The 17,486-nt window shown below is 46.9% G+C and overlaps 2 protein-coding genes across 5 annotated transcripts; one reads left to right on the plus strand and one right to left on the minus strand.

Annotated features, from left to right (window-relative positions):
• Positions 1-2,392: 2,392 nt before the first annotated feature.
• PTGES3L (prostaglandin E synthase 3 like) lies at positions 2,393-8,343 on the minus strand. Of its 4 annotated transcripts, none has more exons than XM_032396520.1 (8): positions 7,935-8,343; positions 7,457-7,592; positions 7,284-7,350; positions 7,080-7,178; positions 5,090-5,179; positions 3,784-3,837; positions 3,238-3,278; positions 2,393-2,852 (listed from the first exon to the last, which is right to left on the minus strand). In XM_032396520.1, exons 1-7 carry the CDS (start codon positions 7,966-7,968, stop codon positions 3,243-3,245), a joined length of 516 nt encoding a protein of 171 aa, XP_032252411.1. In that variant the 5' UTR covers positions 7,969-8,343; the 3' UTR covers positions 2,393-2,852; positions 3,238-3,242. The 4 variants fall into 4 exon arrangements, with proteins under 4 accessions (XP_032252411.1, XP_032252410.1, XP_032252412.1 ...); XM_032396519.1 differs by having other exon boundaries at positions 2,401-2,852; positions 3,251-3,278; XM_032396521.1 differs by having other exon boundaries at positions 2,403-2,852; positions 3,251-3,278; positions 7,457-7,570.
• Positions 8,344-8,417: 74 nt separating this feature from the next.
• On the plus strand, positions 8,418-16,820 carry RUNDC1 (RUN domain containing 1). Its single transcript, XM_032396517.1, has 5 exons — positions 8,418-8,973; positions 11,522-11,680; positions 12,709-12,907; positions 14,057-14,176; positions 14,566-16,820. Exons 1-5 carry the CDS (start codon positions 8,476-8,478, stop codon positions 15,429-15,431), a joined length of 1,842 nt encoding a protein of 613 aa, XP_032252408.1. The 5' UTR covers positions 8,418-8,475; the 3' UTR covers positions 15,432-16,820.
• Positions 16,821-17,486: the final 666 nt, after the last annotated feature.

Here is a 17,486-nt window from a genome sequence, read left to right on the forward strand (position 1 = left end):
ATTTTTAATGAGATAATATATAGACTTAGTAAATTGTAAAGCATGATACAATTTTGTATTATCAGATTTTTTTTTTTTTTTTTTTTTTTTTTTTTAAATGGGTGGGGCAGGAATACCAAGTGTCGGCAGGATGTGGAGATACTTTTTTATTTTTTTTTTTTTTTAAGATTTTATTTATTTGAGAGAGAGAGAATGAGAGAGAGAGCACATGAGAGGGGGGAGGAGCAGAGGGAGGAGCAGACTCCCTGCAGAGCAGGGAGCCCGATGCGGGACTCGATCCCGGGACTCCAGGATCATGACCTGAGCCAAAGGCAGTCGCTTAACCAACTGAGCCACCCAGGCGCCCGTGTATTATCAGATTTTTTTAATGTCAACAGCAAAATGGGCAAAAGATATATACAGAGCACTTTAAAAGAAATACCAATCACTAATAAAAATAAACAATGAACATCTTATAATTAATATAAGTAAATTAAATCAGGTACAATTTTTTACCTTCACAAATATCTAAAAGGTTTTGGAGAATGGGGCACTCTACTGGTGGGAGCAGGAAGCTGTTCAAGTTCATCTAAGAGTAACCTAGCAACAGCTATCAAAATGTTTAAATGTATCTACTCTTTGACCTGACAATTCCACTTCTAGAAATCTACCTTATTCTTTCCGGATATGTAAAGATACACATTTTTAAATGTTCATTACATCATTGTTTGAAAACTGAAAAAGACCACCAACAACCTAAATGTCCCTCAATAAGGAATCAGTTAAATTATGGAAAGTATATTCAATTGAATACCATGTAGGCATGAAAAAGAGTTAGATTTGCATATACTAATTTGGAAAGAGTCCCAATATATATTAAGTAAAATAAAAAGCAGGGCTCAAGTTGTACATAGTGTGATTCTAATTGTGTACACACACTGCATTGGTTTATATGTCTTTTAAATTTCAATATATATTATACTATATATAAGTAATATACAAAACCGTATGTTTCATATGTATTATAGTATTAATGGAACTTATAACATATACAGTGTATATACATATATACATATAGAAATTTATCAGAGAGGGGCGCCTGAGTGTCTCAGTTAGGCATCTGCCTTCAGCTCAGGTCATGATCCCAGGGTCCTGGGATTAAATCCCACATCAGGCTCTCTGCTCAGGGGGAACCTGCTTCTCCCTCTCCCTCTGCCCCTGTTTTGCTCTCTTTCTCTCTTAAATAAAATCTTTTTTAAAAATTAAAAACTGTTAACAGTGGTTACCCCAGGACACTTGGGTGTCTCAGTTGGTTAAGTGTCTGCCTTTGGCTTCGGTCATGATCCCAGAGTCCTGGGATCGAGCCCCACTTCGGGCTCTCTGCTCAGCTGGGAGTCTGCTTGTCCCTCTCCCTCTGCCCTGCTTATGCTCTCTCTGTCTCTCTCTCTAATAAATAAATAAAATTTAAAAAACAAAAACAAAGTGGTTACCCCTATTGAGGGAGTACAAATTCTACTTTAAATTTTATACCCTTCAGGGCACCTGGATCGCTCAGTCGGTTGGCCTTCCACTTGGGGTCCTGGGATTGAGCCCCATGTTGGGCTCCCTGCTCAGTGGGGAGTCTGCCTCTTCCTCTCCCCCTCCCCCCCATTCGTGCGAGCTTGCTGGCTCTCTCTCAAATAAATAAATAAAATCTTTTAAAAAATCTTTAACAAGAGGCTCCTGGGTGGCTCTGTCGTTAAGCACCGGCCTTCGGCTCGGGTCATGATCTCAGGGTCCTGGCATCGAGCCCCACGTCAGGCTCCCTGCTCCGCAGGAAGCCTGCTTCTCCTTCTCCCACTCCCCCTGCTGGTGTTCCCTCTCTCGCTGTCTCTCTCTGTCAAATAAATAAATAAATAATCTTTTTAAAAAATCTTTAACAAATAAATTTCTATACTATTTTAATTATTAACTATGTCTATATATTACCAATATAAACCTTCAAGTTCAATTTTTTAAATAAATCTCAGTACTTTACCATGAGTTCAAGGGCAAAGTCTGGGTATAGCATTTTGTTTAAGTACATATTAGGCACTCAAAAAATGTTTATGGGGGCGCCTGGGTGGCTCAGTCGGTTAAGCGTCTGCCTTCTGCTCAGGTCACGATCCCAGGGTCCTGGGATCAAGTCCCACATCGGGCTCCCTGCTCAGCAGGGAGCCTGCTTCTCCCTCTTCCTCTGCTTGCTTCTCCCTCTGCTTGTGCTCTCTCTGACAAAGAAATAAAATCTTAAAAAAAAAATTTTAACGGATGAATGGGGTAGCTGATGAATAGAAGAGTAAACAGAAGAGTAAACAGTAAACAGCTAATATAACAATTAGCTTTGAAAGTATAAAGAAATTTTTGGGAGTATGCAGAAAGCTGAGGCGGGTTTCTGGCTAGTTCTAGGGGTGCAGTAGATATATGGTTCTAGGGGCGGCAATATAGCAAAAGGCTGGGTATGGTCTGAGAAATAGGAGCTGGGCACGGGAAAATTCCCCAGTTTGGTTACAAGCCTGCTCCCAACATCTTTCTGCTTCTAATCTCAACAATGAGGACCAGGATCCGTGACACCCACCCCTCCCCTTGAGAGGAACAATAGAGTAGAAGAGGTTTGCCTCCAGGTGGAAGAAGTGCAAGAAGGAAAGAGACAAAGAACAGTTCTTACAGATTTATTATAATCTATCTGCTGCTTCTTTGGCTTTTGCTCCACCACATATATACACATGCTCAAATACTCAAGAGAGCCCTGATGACTGGCCCAAACACAAAGATTACAGGCAATTGGTAGCAAGTCAGGAGCCCCACCAGTCTACTCCTCTCCTATCCTGCCATCTGATGCAGCCATACTCAGGTGCCTAGGAAGAAGAAATAAAACATGAAGAGGACCCTTAAAAAGAGCTTCAAAAAAAGGGGTGCCTGGGTGGCTCAGTCAGTGAAGCGGCCGACTCTTGATTTCCGCTCAGGTCATGATCTCAGCGTCCTGGGATCGAGCCCCATCTTGGGTTCCATGCTCAGTGGGGAGTCTGCTTGAGATTCCCTCTCCCCCTGCCCCTCCTACTGCTCACGTGCATGCCCCCTCTCAAATAAATTAAAAAAAAAAAAGAGAGAGAGAGCTTCTAGGTTCAGAGATCCCAGAGACCCCATGGCTAAAGAGCTGGCAAAGACCCCGGCCCCAACTTTTCAGAGCAACTGGAAGACGCCCCAGCTTCCACCCCAGCTTCCTCCCCAGCTCTGTCGTACAGAAGTTAATTACTTGTTGCTTCAGTGCTGTCAGAATCATCCTAGGGAAAGAAAAAAAAGACAAAAGCACCTGTAGAATCTGCAAAGCATGGACATTTGTGTTCACAAATTCTTCTCACTCCTTCCTGCTCTCCAAGTTTTCTTTTGTGATTTTCTAAATCACACAACTTCCCAGCAGGCTAACACGGAAGGATTAATACTTTGGGAAATAAAATCAACCCCTGGTGCTCAATAAACAACACTGTGTCAAGCATCATTTGGTTTCAGAATTTCAATTCATGCCACTGCTCCTGACAGCTGTAAAGACAGTCAAGGGGGCCAGGTCAGCTCTAGGATAGAGAAGTAAAGGGGAGATGGGAGGGAGGAGGGTCTTGCTGGAGTTTTCTACAGCCTGGAGAAGAACATTCGACCTCCTGTGTCAAATTCAAATTTGGCTGACAGGCACTGAGAACTACTGTGTGCTAGGGACCACGACAAGAGCTTTCTAGTATCTTATATTTTAGGGCTAAAAGGAAACCGAAGGGTTGTAGGGTAGGCTTTACTTACATCCAGGTCATCCATGCCAGGGGGAGGTCTCTTGGTGCTGACCTTCTTCAAAAGCTAGTGGAAAGAGGAAAGTAATTACAAGAGAAAAGAAGGGCAAGGGGAGAGCAACCTGTATATTGATGGGCCATAGGATGATGGTCCCAGCCAGACAATTGCCCCATCTTTACAGCCCCTAACACATCACTGGAATGAATTGGAGAAAAGTAAATCGATCCCCTTTTCATTTATTTTTATTCTTATTTCTTTTAAGATTTTATTTTTAAGTAACACCTGATGTGAGGCTCAAACTCACAGCCCTGAGATCAAGAGTTGACGCACGTTCCACTGACTGAGCCAGCCAGGCACCCCGATCCCCTTTTTAAAAGGAAATAGAGGGGCGCCTGGGTGGCTCAGTCGTTAAGCGTCTGCCTTCGGCTCAGGTCATGATCCCAGGGTCCTGGGATCGAGCCCCACATCGGGCTCCCTGCTCTGCGGGAAGCCTGCTTCTCCCTCCCACTCCCCCTGCTCGTGTTCCCTCTCTCGCTGTGTCTCTCTCTGTCAAATAAATAAATAAAATTAAAAAAAAAAAAAAAAGGAAATAGACATACACAGAGCATCCTCCTTACTAATCCAGGTTAGGGTCTGTCAGTGTTTTTGCAACTTGAATAAATAGTAGCTGAAATTCTAAAACCAAATAATGTATGGCAGGGTGCAACTTAATTGGAACTAGTAATTTGTTTTATGATGTGAATTTTTATACTGCCTAGTTTGGTTTTTTTTTTTTAAGATTTTATTTATTTATTTGACAGAGAGATAGAGCCAGAGAGCACAAGTGGAGAGAATGGCAGAGGGAGAGGGAGAAGCAGGCTCCCCGCTTGAGCAGGGAGCCCGATGCGGGGCTCGATCCCAGGACCCTGGGATCATGACCTGAGCCGAAGGCAGACGCTTAACCATCTGAGCCACCCAGGCGCCCCAGTATACTGCCTAGTTTGAGCTTCCCGTGAAGTTGTGTGGCTCAGGAAATACACACACACACACACACACACACACACAAAATAGAAGAAAGAACAAGAGTTACAAAAGAGTTGTGAAAGGGTTTGCCAAACTTTCTCAAAATTCTGTAACTAGTGAGTGAAGGCATGTATACAGTTCCACTAGTATACATTTCTCTCATCCTACTAAATAAACATTGCACAGAACATTTAAAGAATATGAGCACCAATGAGGGGAGCTCATATGTGTCTGTCTAGCCCTGATGACAGTCCTCCAGAGAAATGTGTGCAGGGAGACACAGAGAATGAGCAGGAGGGGCAGAAAATGGCATTACCTCTGCGTAATGTTCCACCTGAGCCAGCTCCACCTCTTCATCCCCTTCCCAGTCCCTCCAGTTATCAAAGTCCACAGACAACCACACTGGCTGCAAGAGGAAAGCACAGAGCGTCACAGGGCAGGAAGCGCAGAAGTGCATGGAAGAGCATGGCCGCGTGCACAGGGGCACGCGTGGGGAAAAGAAGGTCAATGGGGGCGCAGTCTTCCCAAAAGCACCTCTTTGACTAATTCCTCTCTAGGTTGCCAATATCATCATCCACAAAGATTTGCCAGGAACCTACTAAGTGCCAAGCACAATGCCAGGCATTTTGGTAGATAGAAAAGCATAGAAATTCCGCCCTCCGGAAGCTGACTGACTAGAGAGGTAATACATCTGGAAAGATAACTGTGTCATAAAGTATCATGGGAGTCACCAAGCAAGATAGACAAGCTGCATTCCCTGGAGTCGGGAGAAAACCCTTGGAATCCTGTTCCAAGTTCTTACACTTAGATAGGAAGTTATTCACTCATTAATTTAATGGCTATTTATTGAACACAGACTCTGAGCTTGGCATTGGGATTATGAAAATGTTTGATATATAGTCCCAGCTATCACAAAGCAAGTGGGGAAGGGAAATCTATTTATTTAACGATTTATTTAAAATCATTAAAATACAGTGTGAAAGGTATGGTGATGGCTTACACGGGGGATATTATGGAAACCCAGACAGAAGCTATAGGAACTCAGGCTTTTTAGAGTAGCAGAGACTTAAAGGATGAGCAAAGGTTAGGTGGGCACAGGTAGCAATGATGGAGGCTTTCCAGGAAGAAGGCACAGCTTGAGCAAAGGTAAATTCATGAGAAATGGCCTGGTCTGTGCCAAAGAGCTGCAGGCCATTTGCTGTGGCTGGAATGTGAAGTTTAAGGCTGAAACTAATGGGATATAATGCTACAGAAGGGAAGAGTAGCCAGGTCATGAGTTTATATGCCATGCTATGGTGCTTGGATTTCAACCCAAAGGGCGGGAAGTGACAAGCTCATATGCCTAAAAGAGTTAGGGAACTAATGAAAAGGATTAAAGTGTGCTGGTACACATGCTCCATTTAAAGCCCATCTCTAGGCGTTTGGGAATTTCTTTCTTTTTTTTTTAAGTAACCTCTGCACATGGGGCTTGAATTCACAGCCCTGAGATCGAGAGTCGTATGTTCTACCAACTGAGCCAGCCAGGCACCCCTGGCATTTGGGAATTTATTTTTTTATTTTTTTTATTTTTTTTATTTTTTAAGATTTATTTATTTATTTATTTGAGAGAGAGAGAATGAGAGAGAGCACATGAGAGGGGGGAGGGTCAGAGGGAGAAGCAGACTCCCTGCCGAGCAGGGAGCCCGATGCAGGACTCGATCCAGGGACTCCAGGATCATGACCTGAGCCGAAGGCAGTCGCTTAACCAACTGAGCCACCCAGGCGCCCGGCATTTGGGAATTTAGACCAGTGTGATCAGAGTCTCCGTTTTCTAAGAAAAGCTGATAATCTGTAGTTTTATATGAAATCTCCATATTTTTATAGGTCAGCAACTAATGAAAACTAAATGTCAATAACCAATCAAAATAATTTGTAAATACTGTAAAGACCACAAAAACAAATTCAAGAGCCAGATCAGCCAGGAGATAGCCAATTTTCAACTTTTAGCAAGGAAGAAGCCACTGGAGGGTCTTAGGTGGAAGAGTAACCAGGTCAAATGGGTGTTTTAGACAGACCATGCTGGGAGCAATGCAAAGGATGGACTGAGGGACGGTCTAAAAATATGCAATAAACGTCACCCAGTGATGGATGAGACCTGAATTAGGAAAAGATGAAGTAACAGATTCAAGAATATTTAGGAAGTCAAATAGGACTTTGTGAATGATTGAATGTTGGTGGGAAAGGAGCCAAGGGTGATTCCCTGACTTATGTCCCCAAGTGCAGAGATAGCACAGGAGAGAGAGCAGGCCATTCCCCCACACACCTACCTTGATATCCTCTTTAGTGAGTCGGGGCCAGGCTACCTTCTCCTTCCATTTCCTCACAAAGCAAGTAATGGAGCGACCAGAGCGCTTATCCTGGGAGTCCTGCCGGATAGAGAGCCTCATTCTTAGCATGTGAGGTTTAGAATGAATCTCCAATTTTCCAGGCAGTCTTCCCATCCAGACCTTACTGTCCCACCCCACAGTTACCTTGGAGTTCACCTTAGCATAGAATTCTATCTCATTGTACAACTCCACTCCGTCGGCATTCTTGCAGCTGAGGAGACAAGGGAGCTGAGGAAATGCGGGAGGCCGAGCATGGGGGCATTAGGAGAAGGGAAAGGTTCCAGGAAACCAGGACCTTCAGAGAGGAGGGCCGTTACCTGAACACAATACGGTGGTCCTCGATGAGCACATGGACATCGGTGCTGTCCTCAACACAAAACTCCATGAACACGTACCTGGGCCTGTCATACCACAGCGTCCGGGCATGCTGCCTGCAGAGGAGTTGCGGTGGGGCTTCATAGGGGTGGGAGAGGGAAGACTGAGGGCATTTGGGAAAGGTGGAAGGAAGGGAAAATTTAGGGACGTTTTATGCTACGGCCCTGTCAAAGTGGAGCTAAATGAGACAGAAGGGGGTGAAAGAGGAGTGATGGCAGCGGGGGTGTGTGGTGAGGTGAGGGTGAACCTGGGGAGAATCCAGAGTGCGAGAGTTGAGAGGGAGGGGGTTATGGAGAACATTCCTCATCACCCCAAAGTTACAGAGACCTGGACTCTGGAATTTCCATGGGAACTCGCAGGAGCGCCCAGAAAATGTGGGACAAGGAATCTCCGAGGAAAAGGGCGGCCGGAAACACTCACCTTGCCATGGCGGCTCCCCGCTACCCGGTGGCATTTCGACTCCGAGCCAGGGACTGCTATCTTTAGATCCTGGGGACGCCCCCAGCAGCTGCCTCTCCTTATATGGTCGGGGAAGGCTTTAGAGGAAGGGGGAACGTGGCCCCCACAGCCAAGGGATCCGCACTCCGGAGAGACTCTAGAAGAGCGTAATCCCGACAGCCCTTCACATCTCAGTGTCTCCAGAAATGTACAGATTAGGAATAGACGACCCACCCGCGGGGAACCAGGACAAGGGCCACACTAGATGCACAACGAATGACTTGTCCCTGTCTTCATTCATCCGTTTCTCCAACGCTTAGTGCATTCTGTGCCTGATTCACAGTAGGCGCTCAATAAAAAATTATTGGCCCGAATTAAATCCCCTGGGAAGGCCCGCCCCGCGTGACTGTGAACTGTTTGTCGTATAAGCCCCGCCCACCCGCGCCTTCGGGTTTCCCGGACAGCGCGCCGTTGCCATGGCAGTGAGGGGGCGCGGCTGACGTGCGGCGGCGTTTCCGGGAAGATGGCGGCTGTCGAAGCGGCTGCGGAGCCGGTAACGGTGGTGGCAGCTGTTGGTCCAAAGGCGAAGGACGAAGAGGAGGAGGAAGAGGAGTCGCTGCCACCGTGCGAGGCGGTGCGCTGGGCCCCGGTGGGGGCAGTGGCGGAGGCCGGGCCTGGGACGGCCGCGTTCTCGGAAGAGGCGTCGGCCGAGGAGCCCGGCGCGGCCCCGGGCTCCCCTCCGGACTCGCCCGGCCGGACACTGCGGCGGCTGCGGGCCGAGCGGCGGCGGCTGGACTCGGCGCTGCTCGCGCTGTCCTCGCACTTCGCGCAAGTGCAGTTCCGCCTGCGCCAGGTGGTGCGCGGAGCGCCCGCGGAGCAGCAGCGCCTCCTGCGCGAGCTCGAGGACTTCGCGTTCCGGGGCTGCCCGCACGTCCTGGGTTACGGGGGGGCCGAGGACCCCGCCAGCGACGATGGCGATGGGCTGCCAGGGGACCGGCCACGATTGCGGGGCGAGAACCAGGTGAGCAGCTGGGGCCGGGTCCCGAAGGACATGGGAATAGGGGGTTGGGTGGGTGGCGATGCTGACCGGGACGGAGGTAGCGGTGGTAAGAAGCCGGCCGGTCTGGGTGAGTACTACGCGCGTCCGAGACGAGGAGGTGAGACAGGTGTGCCAGTCCTGCTGAAGGGCAGGAGGACAGAGAGGCCTGGGAACCTGATGGCGAGGGGTGTCTATCTGAAGTGTGGAAAGAGATGCAGGTGTGGTGACGTGCGGGACAGAAGAGTGGTGAGCAGAGAGTATTCAGAGGGGAACAGCAACCAACCAAAGCAATGCTGCTCCCGCTCACCTTGCCGTTGCCTCATAATGTACCTAAGACCCGAGGACATTTGCTGATAAGTCCCCCGACCTGGGGTTGAGAACATTGGCTAATGAAGTGTAAGTGACTTGGAATCCATGGAAACTTAGATCTACTGCCTGTACCTGCCTTCCTGGAATCTAGAAAACGTCTTTAATATTTAGACTTTCGTGTGGGTGGGAGCTTTGGTGAACGGCAGGATCACTTAGTAATTGAAAGAAATACAACTCCTGATTATATGCATTTCCTGAAGCTGATATTTTAAACCTCCTTGCCCATCCTGCCCAATAACTAGATATTATAAATGAAGCCCCTTTACTGTGACAAGATGCATTCAGTTAGCCTCCAGTGAGTAATGAGAGTCTATATGCCATGCCAAGAGAACATTTCCTTGCAGTCTGACTCTCTGGAAGTGCACAGTTGCAGATAGCTTGTTGGAGGTGTTGAAGAGACTTGCTGTCTTCTCCACCTTTTCATTCTTCAAGTTACAACCCACTTATGCCTTTCTTCCCACTTAAATTGGTTTTAACCAAGAAGGCTTCTCAGTAGCAGATTTGACTTGCTTATTTTAATCTGGAATGTTTCCAGCGCAATCCTGTGTTTACTGTACCACCCTTCTCTCCACATACAGTTTTTCCCCGTTCTTTCTCCTTGCGCTGGCTAGACAGCTTCTTCTGGTCAGAGCTCGTTATTCGGAATGTGTTGTTCTGTACTTGTTTTAGTTCAGTAGCCTACAGCAAATGTGTATTGAGAGCTTACCCTCTGCCAGACATGGTGCTAGGCATTGGGGGTACAAAATCAAAGCCTTTGCCCTAAAGGAGTTCATTGACTGAGGGACAGAATCCTCAACAAAGAATTGCAATGCGGCATGAGCTAGAGAAGTGTGTACACAATACAGATGGAGAAACGGTCAGCTTTGCCTAGGGAGATCTAGGAAACCTGAAGGATAGTTAGGCCCTCCCACAGTAGGTTTCTAAGAGACCACAGCACTCAGGTTTGGAGAGGAAGTATCCTGAGAAAAGGCTTGCTTTCATGTTGAGTAAAGCTAAAGCAAGAGGATTGCTTTTTAAATAGCTTGAACAAAAAGTTAATGTGTTGTTTTTCATTTATTCTCTCTCGTATCTTCTGGAGGGCTTGGTAAGTACCATTTGAAAGTTAAAGTTAATATTCTATAGATTGCTGGTTTAAAATGCAGCCTTACACCTGCACAGGACGTGCCAGTTTTGCTTTGTTTTGTTTCTGGCACTCAAGAAAGTTAAGGAAGAGCTAGTATTTGAGAATACATTGGCAAGACTTTACCACCCTGAAGGGTTTTTAATCATTTAAATGCAGAAACTACCTGATGGCCAACAGTGGAGAAAGGAGCCACTGGTGGGGGAAACTTACCAGAGGTGTTTTTTTTTTTTTTTTTTTAAGATTTTATTTATTTATTTGACAGAGAGAGACACAGCAAGAGAGGGAACACAAGCAGGCGGAGTGGGGGAGGGAGAAGCAGGCTTCCCACCGAGCAGGGAGCCTGATGTGGGGCTCAATCCCAGGACCCTGGGACCATGACCTGAGCCGAAGGCAGATGCTTAACGACTGAGCCACCCAGGCGCCCTCTTTTTTTTTTTTTAAACATGGTTACCTTCCCACTCCTATTACTTGGCTTTTGGGTTTTTTGGTGTTTTTTTTTTTCACTGCCCCAGGCATCTGCTTTAATTCTTTTGATTTTGCAGAAGTCTGTAATACATTGGAGGGGTTTTGAACCTTAAGAAAACTGGTTACGAGTTATAAATCCTTTCTCTACACCCTTATCTCTAGATTCTCTTGCAAAATATGGCTGCAGAAAGTATTCAGGAGTTGATCTGTGGTAATTGGCTGTGGAGGATGGCATGTTTAGTTCCTGGGAGGCTGTCTTTGGCTAAGATAAGTTGTCTCAATCCTAACTAGACCTTTGTGGGGGGGGAAGCTATCTTAACAAAAGGTTCCATTGTATTCATATCCTATTTCCAATAAGGGACAAATACCTTCTTAAAGAAAACACATTTAATAAATTGCCCTGGATGAAATCTTTATTCTCATTTTTGAACCTAGCTTATGAATTCTGTATTTCATTGGGATTATTTGGAAACATTTTATGTTTCACTAGTCATTATTAGCTTGAGAGGCTTCCTAATGTGCCCTGATTTTTCCTTTTCCTGTGAAACAGACCTAAGTATTTTCTTGTCTTAGAGTGAACAGGAAAAACGGGAACGTCTGGAAGCCCAAAGGGAGAAGCAGAAGGAACTTATACTACAGCTCAAAACCCAGCTAGATGACCTGGAAACGTTTGCTTATCAAGAGGGTAATTACGACTCCCTGCCGCAGTCCGTGGTCTTGGAAAGACAGCGGGTGAGCAGAGACTAGAGGTTCCTGCACCTCTACCTAAGGTTACCTTGTTCCTGCTGGCGATCACAGGACGTTCTTTCTTCGCATGTTCACCCTTGGCCTTACTGAGAATCCCTTTGCTGGCCCATATCAAAGAGAAACGGACACGTCTTTATTCACACATGGAAACACAAGTTCCAAAGCCTTATAATATGATAATTGAGCTCTTTCTTTTGGGTGGTTATTAGTAATAATAATATATAATAATAATAATAATTTTTCATTTGATCATTAAAACAGTTCTATTTAGACACATCCTACAATGTAAATCAGCTTTTTTTTCCCCACCACCAGTTGATAAATATTCCAGGAATCCAGACTGGTTTTAACGCCATATTTATTTAAGCAACACCTGGGTAGACAGGTAACCTGCCAGCAAAATACAGCTGCAGTCTCCCCTACTAACATGTTTGTCTCCCACTGTGATGTGGGTGTTTCTCTGACTGAGCTGGAGTTACATTATCTGGATTTCACATTGTTCCAGATATTGTCACTAGGGTATTTTGACTGTAACACACTTTGATGTTTAGTAGAGATTTTTGTTTAGTTGCCTAGAATGGGGCAAGAAGGGAGGAAGAGGACTAGACACTAAGAGAAGTCAGTATTTGTTCTCTTGGAGGCCTTGGGGGAAGCTAACTGTGAGGCTTTTTGGATCATCAGCCACTTTGGGTTATTCGTACTGTTGTTCTCCTGAAAGTTGCCTGGCCTGGTAGAAAGTTTGCAGTTAAAAAAAAAAAGAAAAAGAAAAGAAAATTTGCCGTTGAGAGGAGCCATTTCTGTCCGAGAGGAACCAAGGGCCCTTGTTACCATAGAAGAAAGTAGCTCTGTACTCTCACCTTGATCAGCAGTTGCATCGTTTTCTCTCACAAATTTGGGAGTTCTATCTGTCTTTGATTTTCATTTAAAGGTACCTACTAGCAAATATTCTCCTTCTTCCTAACCCTCTCCCTGAAAATTCCAAAGGCTGTGCTCATTGCTTGTGGTCTTGATAGGTGATCATAGATGAATTAATAAAGAAACTGGACATGAATCTGAATGAGGACATCAGTTCACTGTCCACCGAGGAGCTCCGGCAGCGTGTGGATACGGCTGTGGCTCAGATTGTCAACCCAGCCCGAGTGAAAGAACAGTTGGTTGAACAGTTGAAAACTCAGATCCGAGACCTCGAGATGTTCATCAACTTCATCCAAGGTCAGAGGAGGGGATGGGAAGAGAAGCATGAACAGATGTCATAATAATTATATGTAGGGGCACCTGGGTGGCTCAGTCGGTTAAGAGTCTGCCTTCGGCTCAGGTCATGATCTCAGTCCTGGGATCGAGCCCCGCATCGGGCTCCCTGCTCAGCAGGGAGTCTGCTTCTCCCTCTGCCTCTCCCTCTCCCTCTGTGCGTGTGCACGTGCGTGCTCTCTCTCTCTCAAATAAATAAAATCTTTAAAAAATAATAATTATATGTAATCCAAGTACTGGTACCTAAAGGTACCAGTTCTCGATATACTGTGTAGGAAGTTTGACCACTCAGTAAAGGAGCCAGCATGGTAGAATGGAAAGAACAGGGATTTTATTTTATTTTTTTAAAGATTTTATTTTTAGGGGCACCTGGGTGGCTCAGTTGGTTAAGCGCCTGCCTTGGGCTCAGGTCATGATCCCAGGGTCCTGGGATCGAGCCCCGCATTGGGCTCCCTGTTCAGCGGGAAGCCTGCTTCTCCCTCTCCCACTCCCCCTGCTTGTGTTCCTGCTCTCACTGTCTCTCTGTCAAATAAATAAATAAAATCTTAAAAAAAAAGATTTTATTTTTAAGTAATCTCTATACCCAATGTAGGGTTCGAACTCACAACTCCAAGATCAAGAGTCACACACTTCACGGACTGAGCCAGCCAGGTGCCCCAAAAACATGGATTTTTTTTTTTTTAAGACTTTATTTTAATTTATTTGACAGAGAGAGAACATAAGCAGGGGGAGTGGCAGGCAGAGAGAGAGGGAAAAGCAGGCCCCCTGTGGAGCAGGGGCTCAATCCCAGGATCCCAGGATCACGACCCAAGCCGAAGGCAGACACTTCACTGACTGAGCCACCTAGGCACCCCAAAAACATGGATTTTAGAGCCAGATAGTTCAGATCCCAGTTCTGCCACTTCCTGGCCTTGGGTCCTTGGGCAGGTTCCTAACTTCTTTAGCCCCACTGTCCTCACCCAAGAAAGGATGATTCATGCTTCCGTCATTGAGCAAATATGTATTGAGCCAGTCACTATTCCACACAAATAAGATGATATGTGTAAAAGTCTCATCATGTGGGAGGCACTAGGAAATATTCTTTTTCCTCCACTTTGTAACTGCTGACTACAGATGAAGTGGGAAGCCCGTTGCAGGCAGAGAGCACGCACTGTGAGTGCAAGGCCAGTGGGAAGACAGGAGGTGGCTCCACGAGAATGGGCAGCAGCCGACTGCCTCCAGGAAACAGCAAGAGTAAGTACGGCTTCCAGAATAGGCCGGTCTAGACAGATAAGAAGATTAGTGGTTGCCTAGGGCTTACGGGGTTGGGGAGGATGGGAATGGGAGATGCTAACAGTACAAGGTTTCTTTTTGGGACGATGGGTGCACAACTCTGTAAATATACTAAAAGTCACTGATTTATACACTTAAATGGGTGATTTATATGGCATGTGATTTATATTTCAATATAGCTATTATTAACCCGAAACAGTTAAGTCCAGCAACCTCCTAGGTGGCTCTTGGCTTCATGTGGGACCCATGCTGTAGCTCAGAAGCAAGACTAGATCTCAGCTAGTGACTAGTTGAATATACCTCTGTGCCATTATGGCCCTCACTGATGAGCCGTTGCATTTTCTAAACAGCAAAGGCAGAAGACGTGAAGAAGGTTCAGGAGACGGGGCTGCACCTCATGCGGCGCGCGCTGGCAGTGCTCCAGATCTTTGCCGCTAGCCAGTTTGGTTGCGCCACGGGCCAGATCCCACAAACCCTGTGGCAGAGGGGCCAGGCTGACAGGGACTACTCCCCCTTACTGAAGAGGCTGGAGGTCTCAGTAGAGAGAGTGAAGCAGCTAGCCTTGAGGCACCAGCCGCACAACCACATCATCACCTCTGCCAGCCTCCAGGACCTGTCTCTGGGAGGCAAGGACGAGCTGACCATGGCTGTGCGGAAGGAGCTGACCGTGGCCGTCAGGGACCTGCTAGCCCATGGACTCTACGCCTCCTCACCAGGGATGAGCCTGGTCATGGCCCCCATTGCTTGTTTGCTGCCAGCCTTCTCCTCGGCCCCTGAGGCCATGCACCCGTGGGAGCTCTTTGTAAAGTACTACCATGCTAAGAATGGCCGTGCTTACGTGGAATCCCCGGCCCGGAAGCTCTCCCAGTCCTTTGCCCTGCCAGTTATGGGAGGCACTGTTGTGACCCCCAAGCAGAGCCTTCTGACAGCCATCCATGTGGTGCTGACGGAGCACGACCCCTTTAAACGCAGTGCAGACTCAGAGTTGAAGGCCTTGGTGTGCATGGCCCTGAACGAGCAGCGTCTTGTGTCCTGGGTGAACCTAATCTGCAAGTCGGGGTCACTCATCGAGCCCCACTACCAGCCCTGGAGCTACATGGCGCACACAGGCTTTGAGAGCGCCCTCAACCTGCTCAGTCGCCTCAGCAGCCTGAAGTTCAGCCTCCCCGTGGACCTGGCCGTGCGCCAGCTCAAGAACATCAAAGATGCCTTTTGATAAGAGTGCCCGGCCCTTCACCAGCACCTTCCTCAGTAGAGTAGGGGTAGATGGTTAGTCTTCTAGGATAGAAACAAAGAGGAGGAGGAGGGGTTAAAGACAGTCTCCCTAGCCAAATGACTGCAAAGTCTGTTTTCCCCGCCAACGTAGCATCTCAGAGATGCTGGAGACCCTCTCGTTCCAAGGTTCTGCCCTGGCGTGTAACACGTGGGCACAAATATTTGAGCCGATGTAAAAGAAATCAGCTCTGGCACACAGTTAATGGACCACCTCATCGTGCCACATCTGCTTTCTCCAAAACCCAGATTGCTCTAACCATTCTCCTTATGGTGGTGACATGAGTGAGTCGTTGGTCCCGGAAGACATTCAGTCAAGCTGGGATGCGTATTCCTTCGCTTGGAGCAGGTTCGAGAGTCGTTGGGCCAGAATTTGAATTCCTTTACAAACGCTGACACCCCTTTCTTCCTGACCCCAGGTCAGGGGAGGCTGTGTGTGTTCCACAGTTGCTTCTAAAACTAGGAATGGGGATATCGGAAAACAGCATTTCTGAGGGAGTTCACCACAAGTTGATTTCAATGTGAGCCCTTTTTTGTGGGTGAGAACTGAGATCTGTTCCTGACAAGGTGGCCCACTTCTCATGGCACAGATGGCGGTCTTTTGGATTTAGAGCTGGTTAGTTATGAGGAATGGCAACCACTGTCGGTACCACGTCCTCTGGCAAATAACCTTTCCTGGGCACACCTCCCAGCAAGGCGCTGACCCAGTCTTTTTGAAAGTACATACGCCAGAGGTATACTCCTCGGGAGAACCCTTGCCACCCAAGTCAAGTGTGAATGGGAATACGCCTTAGTGATCAGCAGCAACTCCTCCCAGGGTTGGGATTCCGCTTGTCCTGGAGGCTGGATGATGGAGAGGGTCTGATCACGCAGTAGGGACTACAGAGGGGGTTGGGACTGCAGTAGATCACCGCTGACAGCGACTGAGCATTTCCTTGTAAAACTGACTCTAGAGTGATCCTGTTTGGCCTTCAGTATTTTAGCCTTTTTAGTTCGTATTTATCATTCAGCTTGCATACTGCTCCAGGACTGACCAAAGATGGGCAAAGTGTATCCTATCACTTTCTGGAAAACCAGATGGGATCTGCATACCGCTGATCGGCATTGTTTCCTGTATTAAATTACCAGCTGCACTCGTGTCTGCGCTATTGCGTAGTCCGCGTTAACTTAATTTTTTTCAGTGACATGTTATTTAAGATGTATTATTGATAATTCATTAGAATTAGTCCTCTTTCTGTGTGAAACAGGGTAAGTGTAAAATGTGGAAAATGATATATCTGTGGTTGCTAATAAAAATCATAGTATTTTATGTAGCTTCTCTACAAAGACCTTAGAGACTCTTGGCTTTGGTTTATAAGTCTGTCTGTGCATTATTAGCCCATCTGATCCAGATCAGTATTTCCTTGAGCAATGTCTGGCTCTTGGCCTTTCTGCCTCTTCTTGGCTCCCCACCCTGGATCAGCTCAGCTTTGGTGGTGTTTTTTTTCCCCCAGACATTACCCTGCTATCTCACCCAGGCCTACGGCCCCATTCCCACAGCACACCTCCCCATACATGCCACTTTGGGAGCTGGCACTTTTATTTTTAAAGATTGATTCATTTATTTATTAGAGAGCGCGCAGGGGTGAGGGGCAGTGGGAGAGGGAAAAAGAGTCTCCAGCAGACTCCACGCTGAGCACAGAGTCTGACTGGGTGCTCAGTCTCACAACCCTGAGATCACGACCCAAGCTGAAACCAAGAGTCGGACACCCAACCAGCTGAACCACCCAGGTGCCCCTGGAGCTGGCACTTTTTTTTTTTTTTTTTTTTTTTTTTTTTAAAGATTTTATTTATTTATTCATGAGAGACAGAGAGAGAGAGAGAGAGAGAGGCAGAGGGAGAAGCAGGCTCCCAAGGAGCAGGGAGCCCGATGCGGGACTCGATCCCAGGACCCTGAGATCATGACCTGAGCCGAAGGCAGACGCTTAACCATCTGAGCCACCCAGGCGCCCCTGGAGCT

Source organism: Phoca vitulina, unplaced genomic scaffold (genome assembly GCF_004348235.1).
Source record: "Phoca vitulina isolate PV1807 unplaced genomic scaffold, GSC_HSeal_1.0 scaffold92, whole genome shotgun sequence".
Lineage (NCBI taxonomy): Eukaryota > Metazoa > Chordata > Mammalia > Carnivora > Phocidae > Phoca > Phoca vitulina.

Bases quoted from the DNA above. Each gene is read 5' to 3' on its own strand.
- PTGES3L (XM_032396520.1), bottom strand. From the start codon at position 7,968: ATGCCACCGGGTAGCGGGGAGCCGCCATGGCAAG. The intron at 7,179-7,283 runs GTAACTGTGGGG...TCTATCCGGCAG, and splicing joins ATGCTAAGGTGAACTCCAAG to GACTCCCAGGATAAGCGCTC. The intron at 3,838-5,089 runs GTAATGCCATTT...TCTTTCCACTAG, and splicing joins AGGTGGAACATTACGCAGAG to CTTTTGAAGAAGGTCAGCAC.
- RUNDC1 (XM_032396517.1), top strand. From the start codon at position 8,476: ATGGCGGCTGTCGAAGCGGCTGCGGAGCCGGTAACGGTGGTGGCAGCT. The intron at 11,681-12,708 runs GTGAGCAGAGAC...TGGTCTTGATAG, and splicing joins TGGTCTTGGAAAGACAGCGG to GTGATCATAGATGAATTAAT. The intron at 12,908-14,056 runs GTCAGAGGAGGG...TGCTGACTACAG, and splicing joins GTTCATCAACTTCATCCAAG to ATGAAGTGGGAAGCCCGTTG.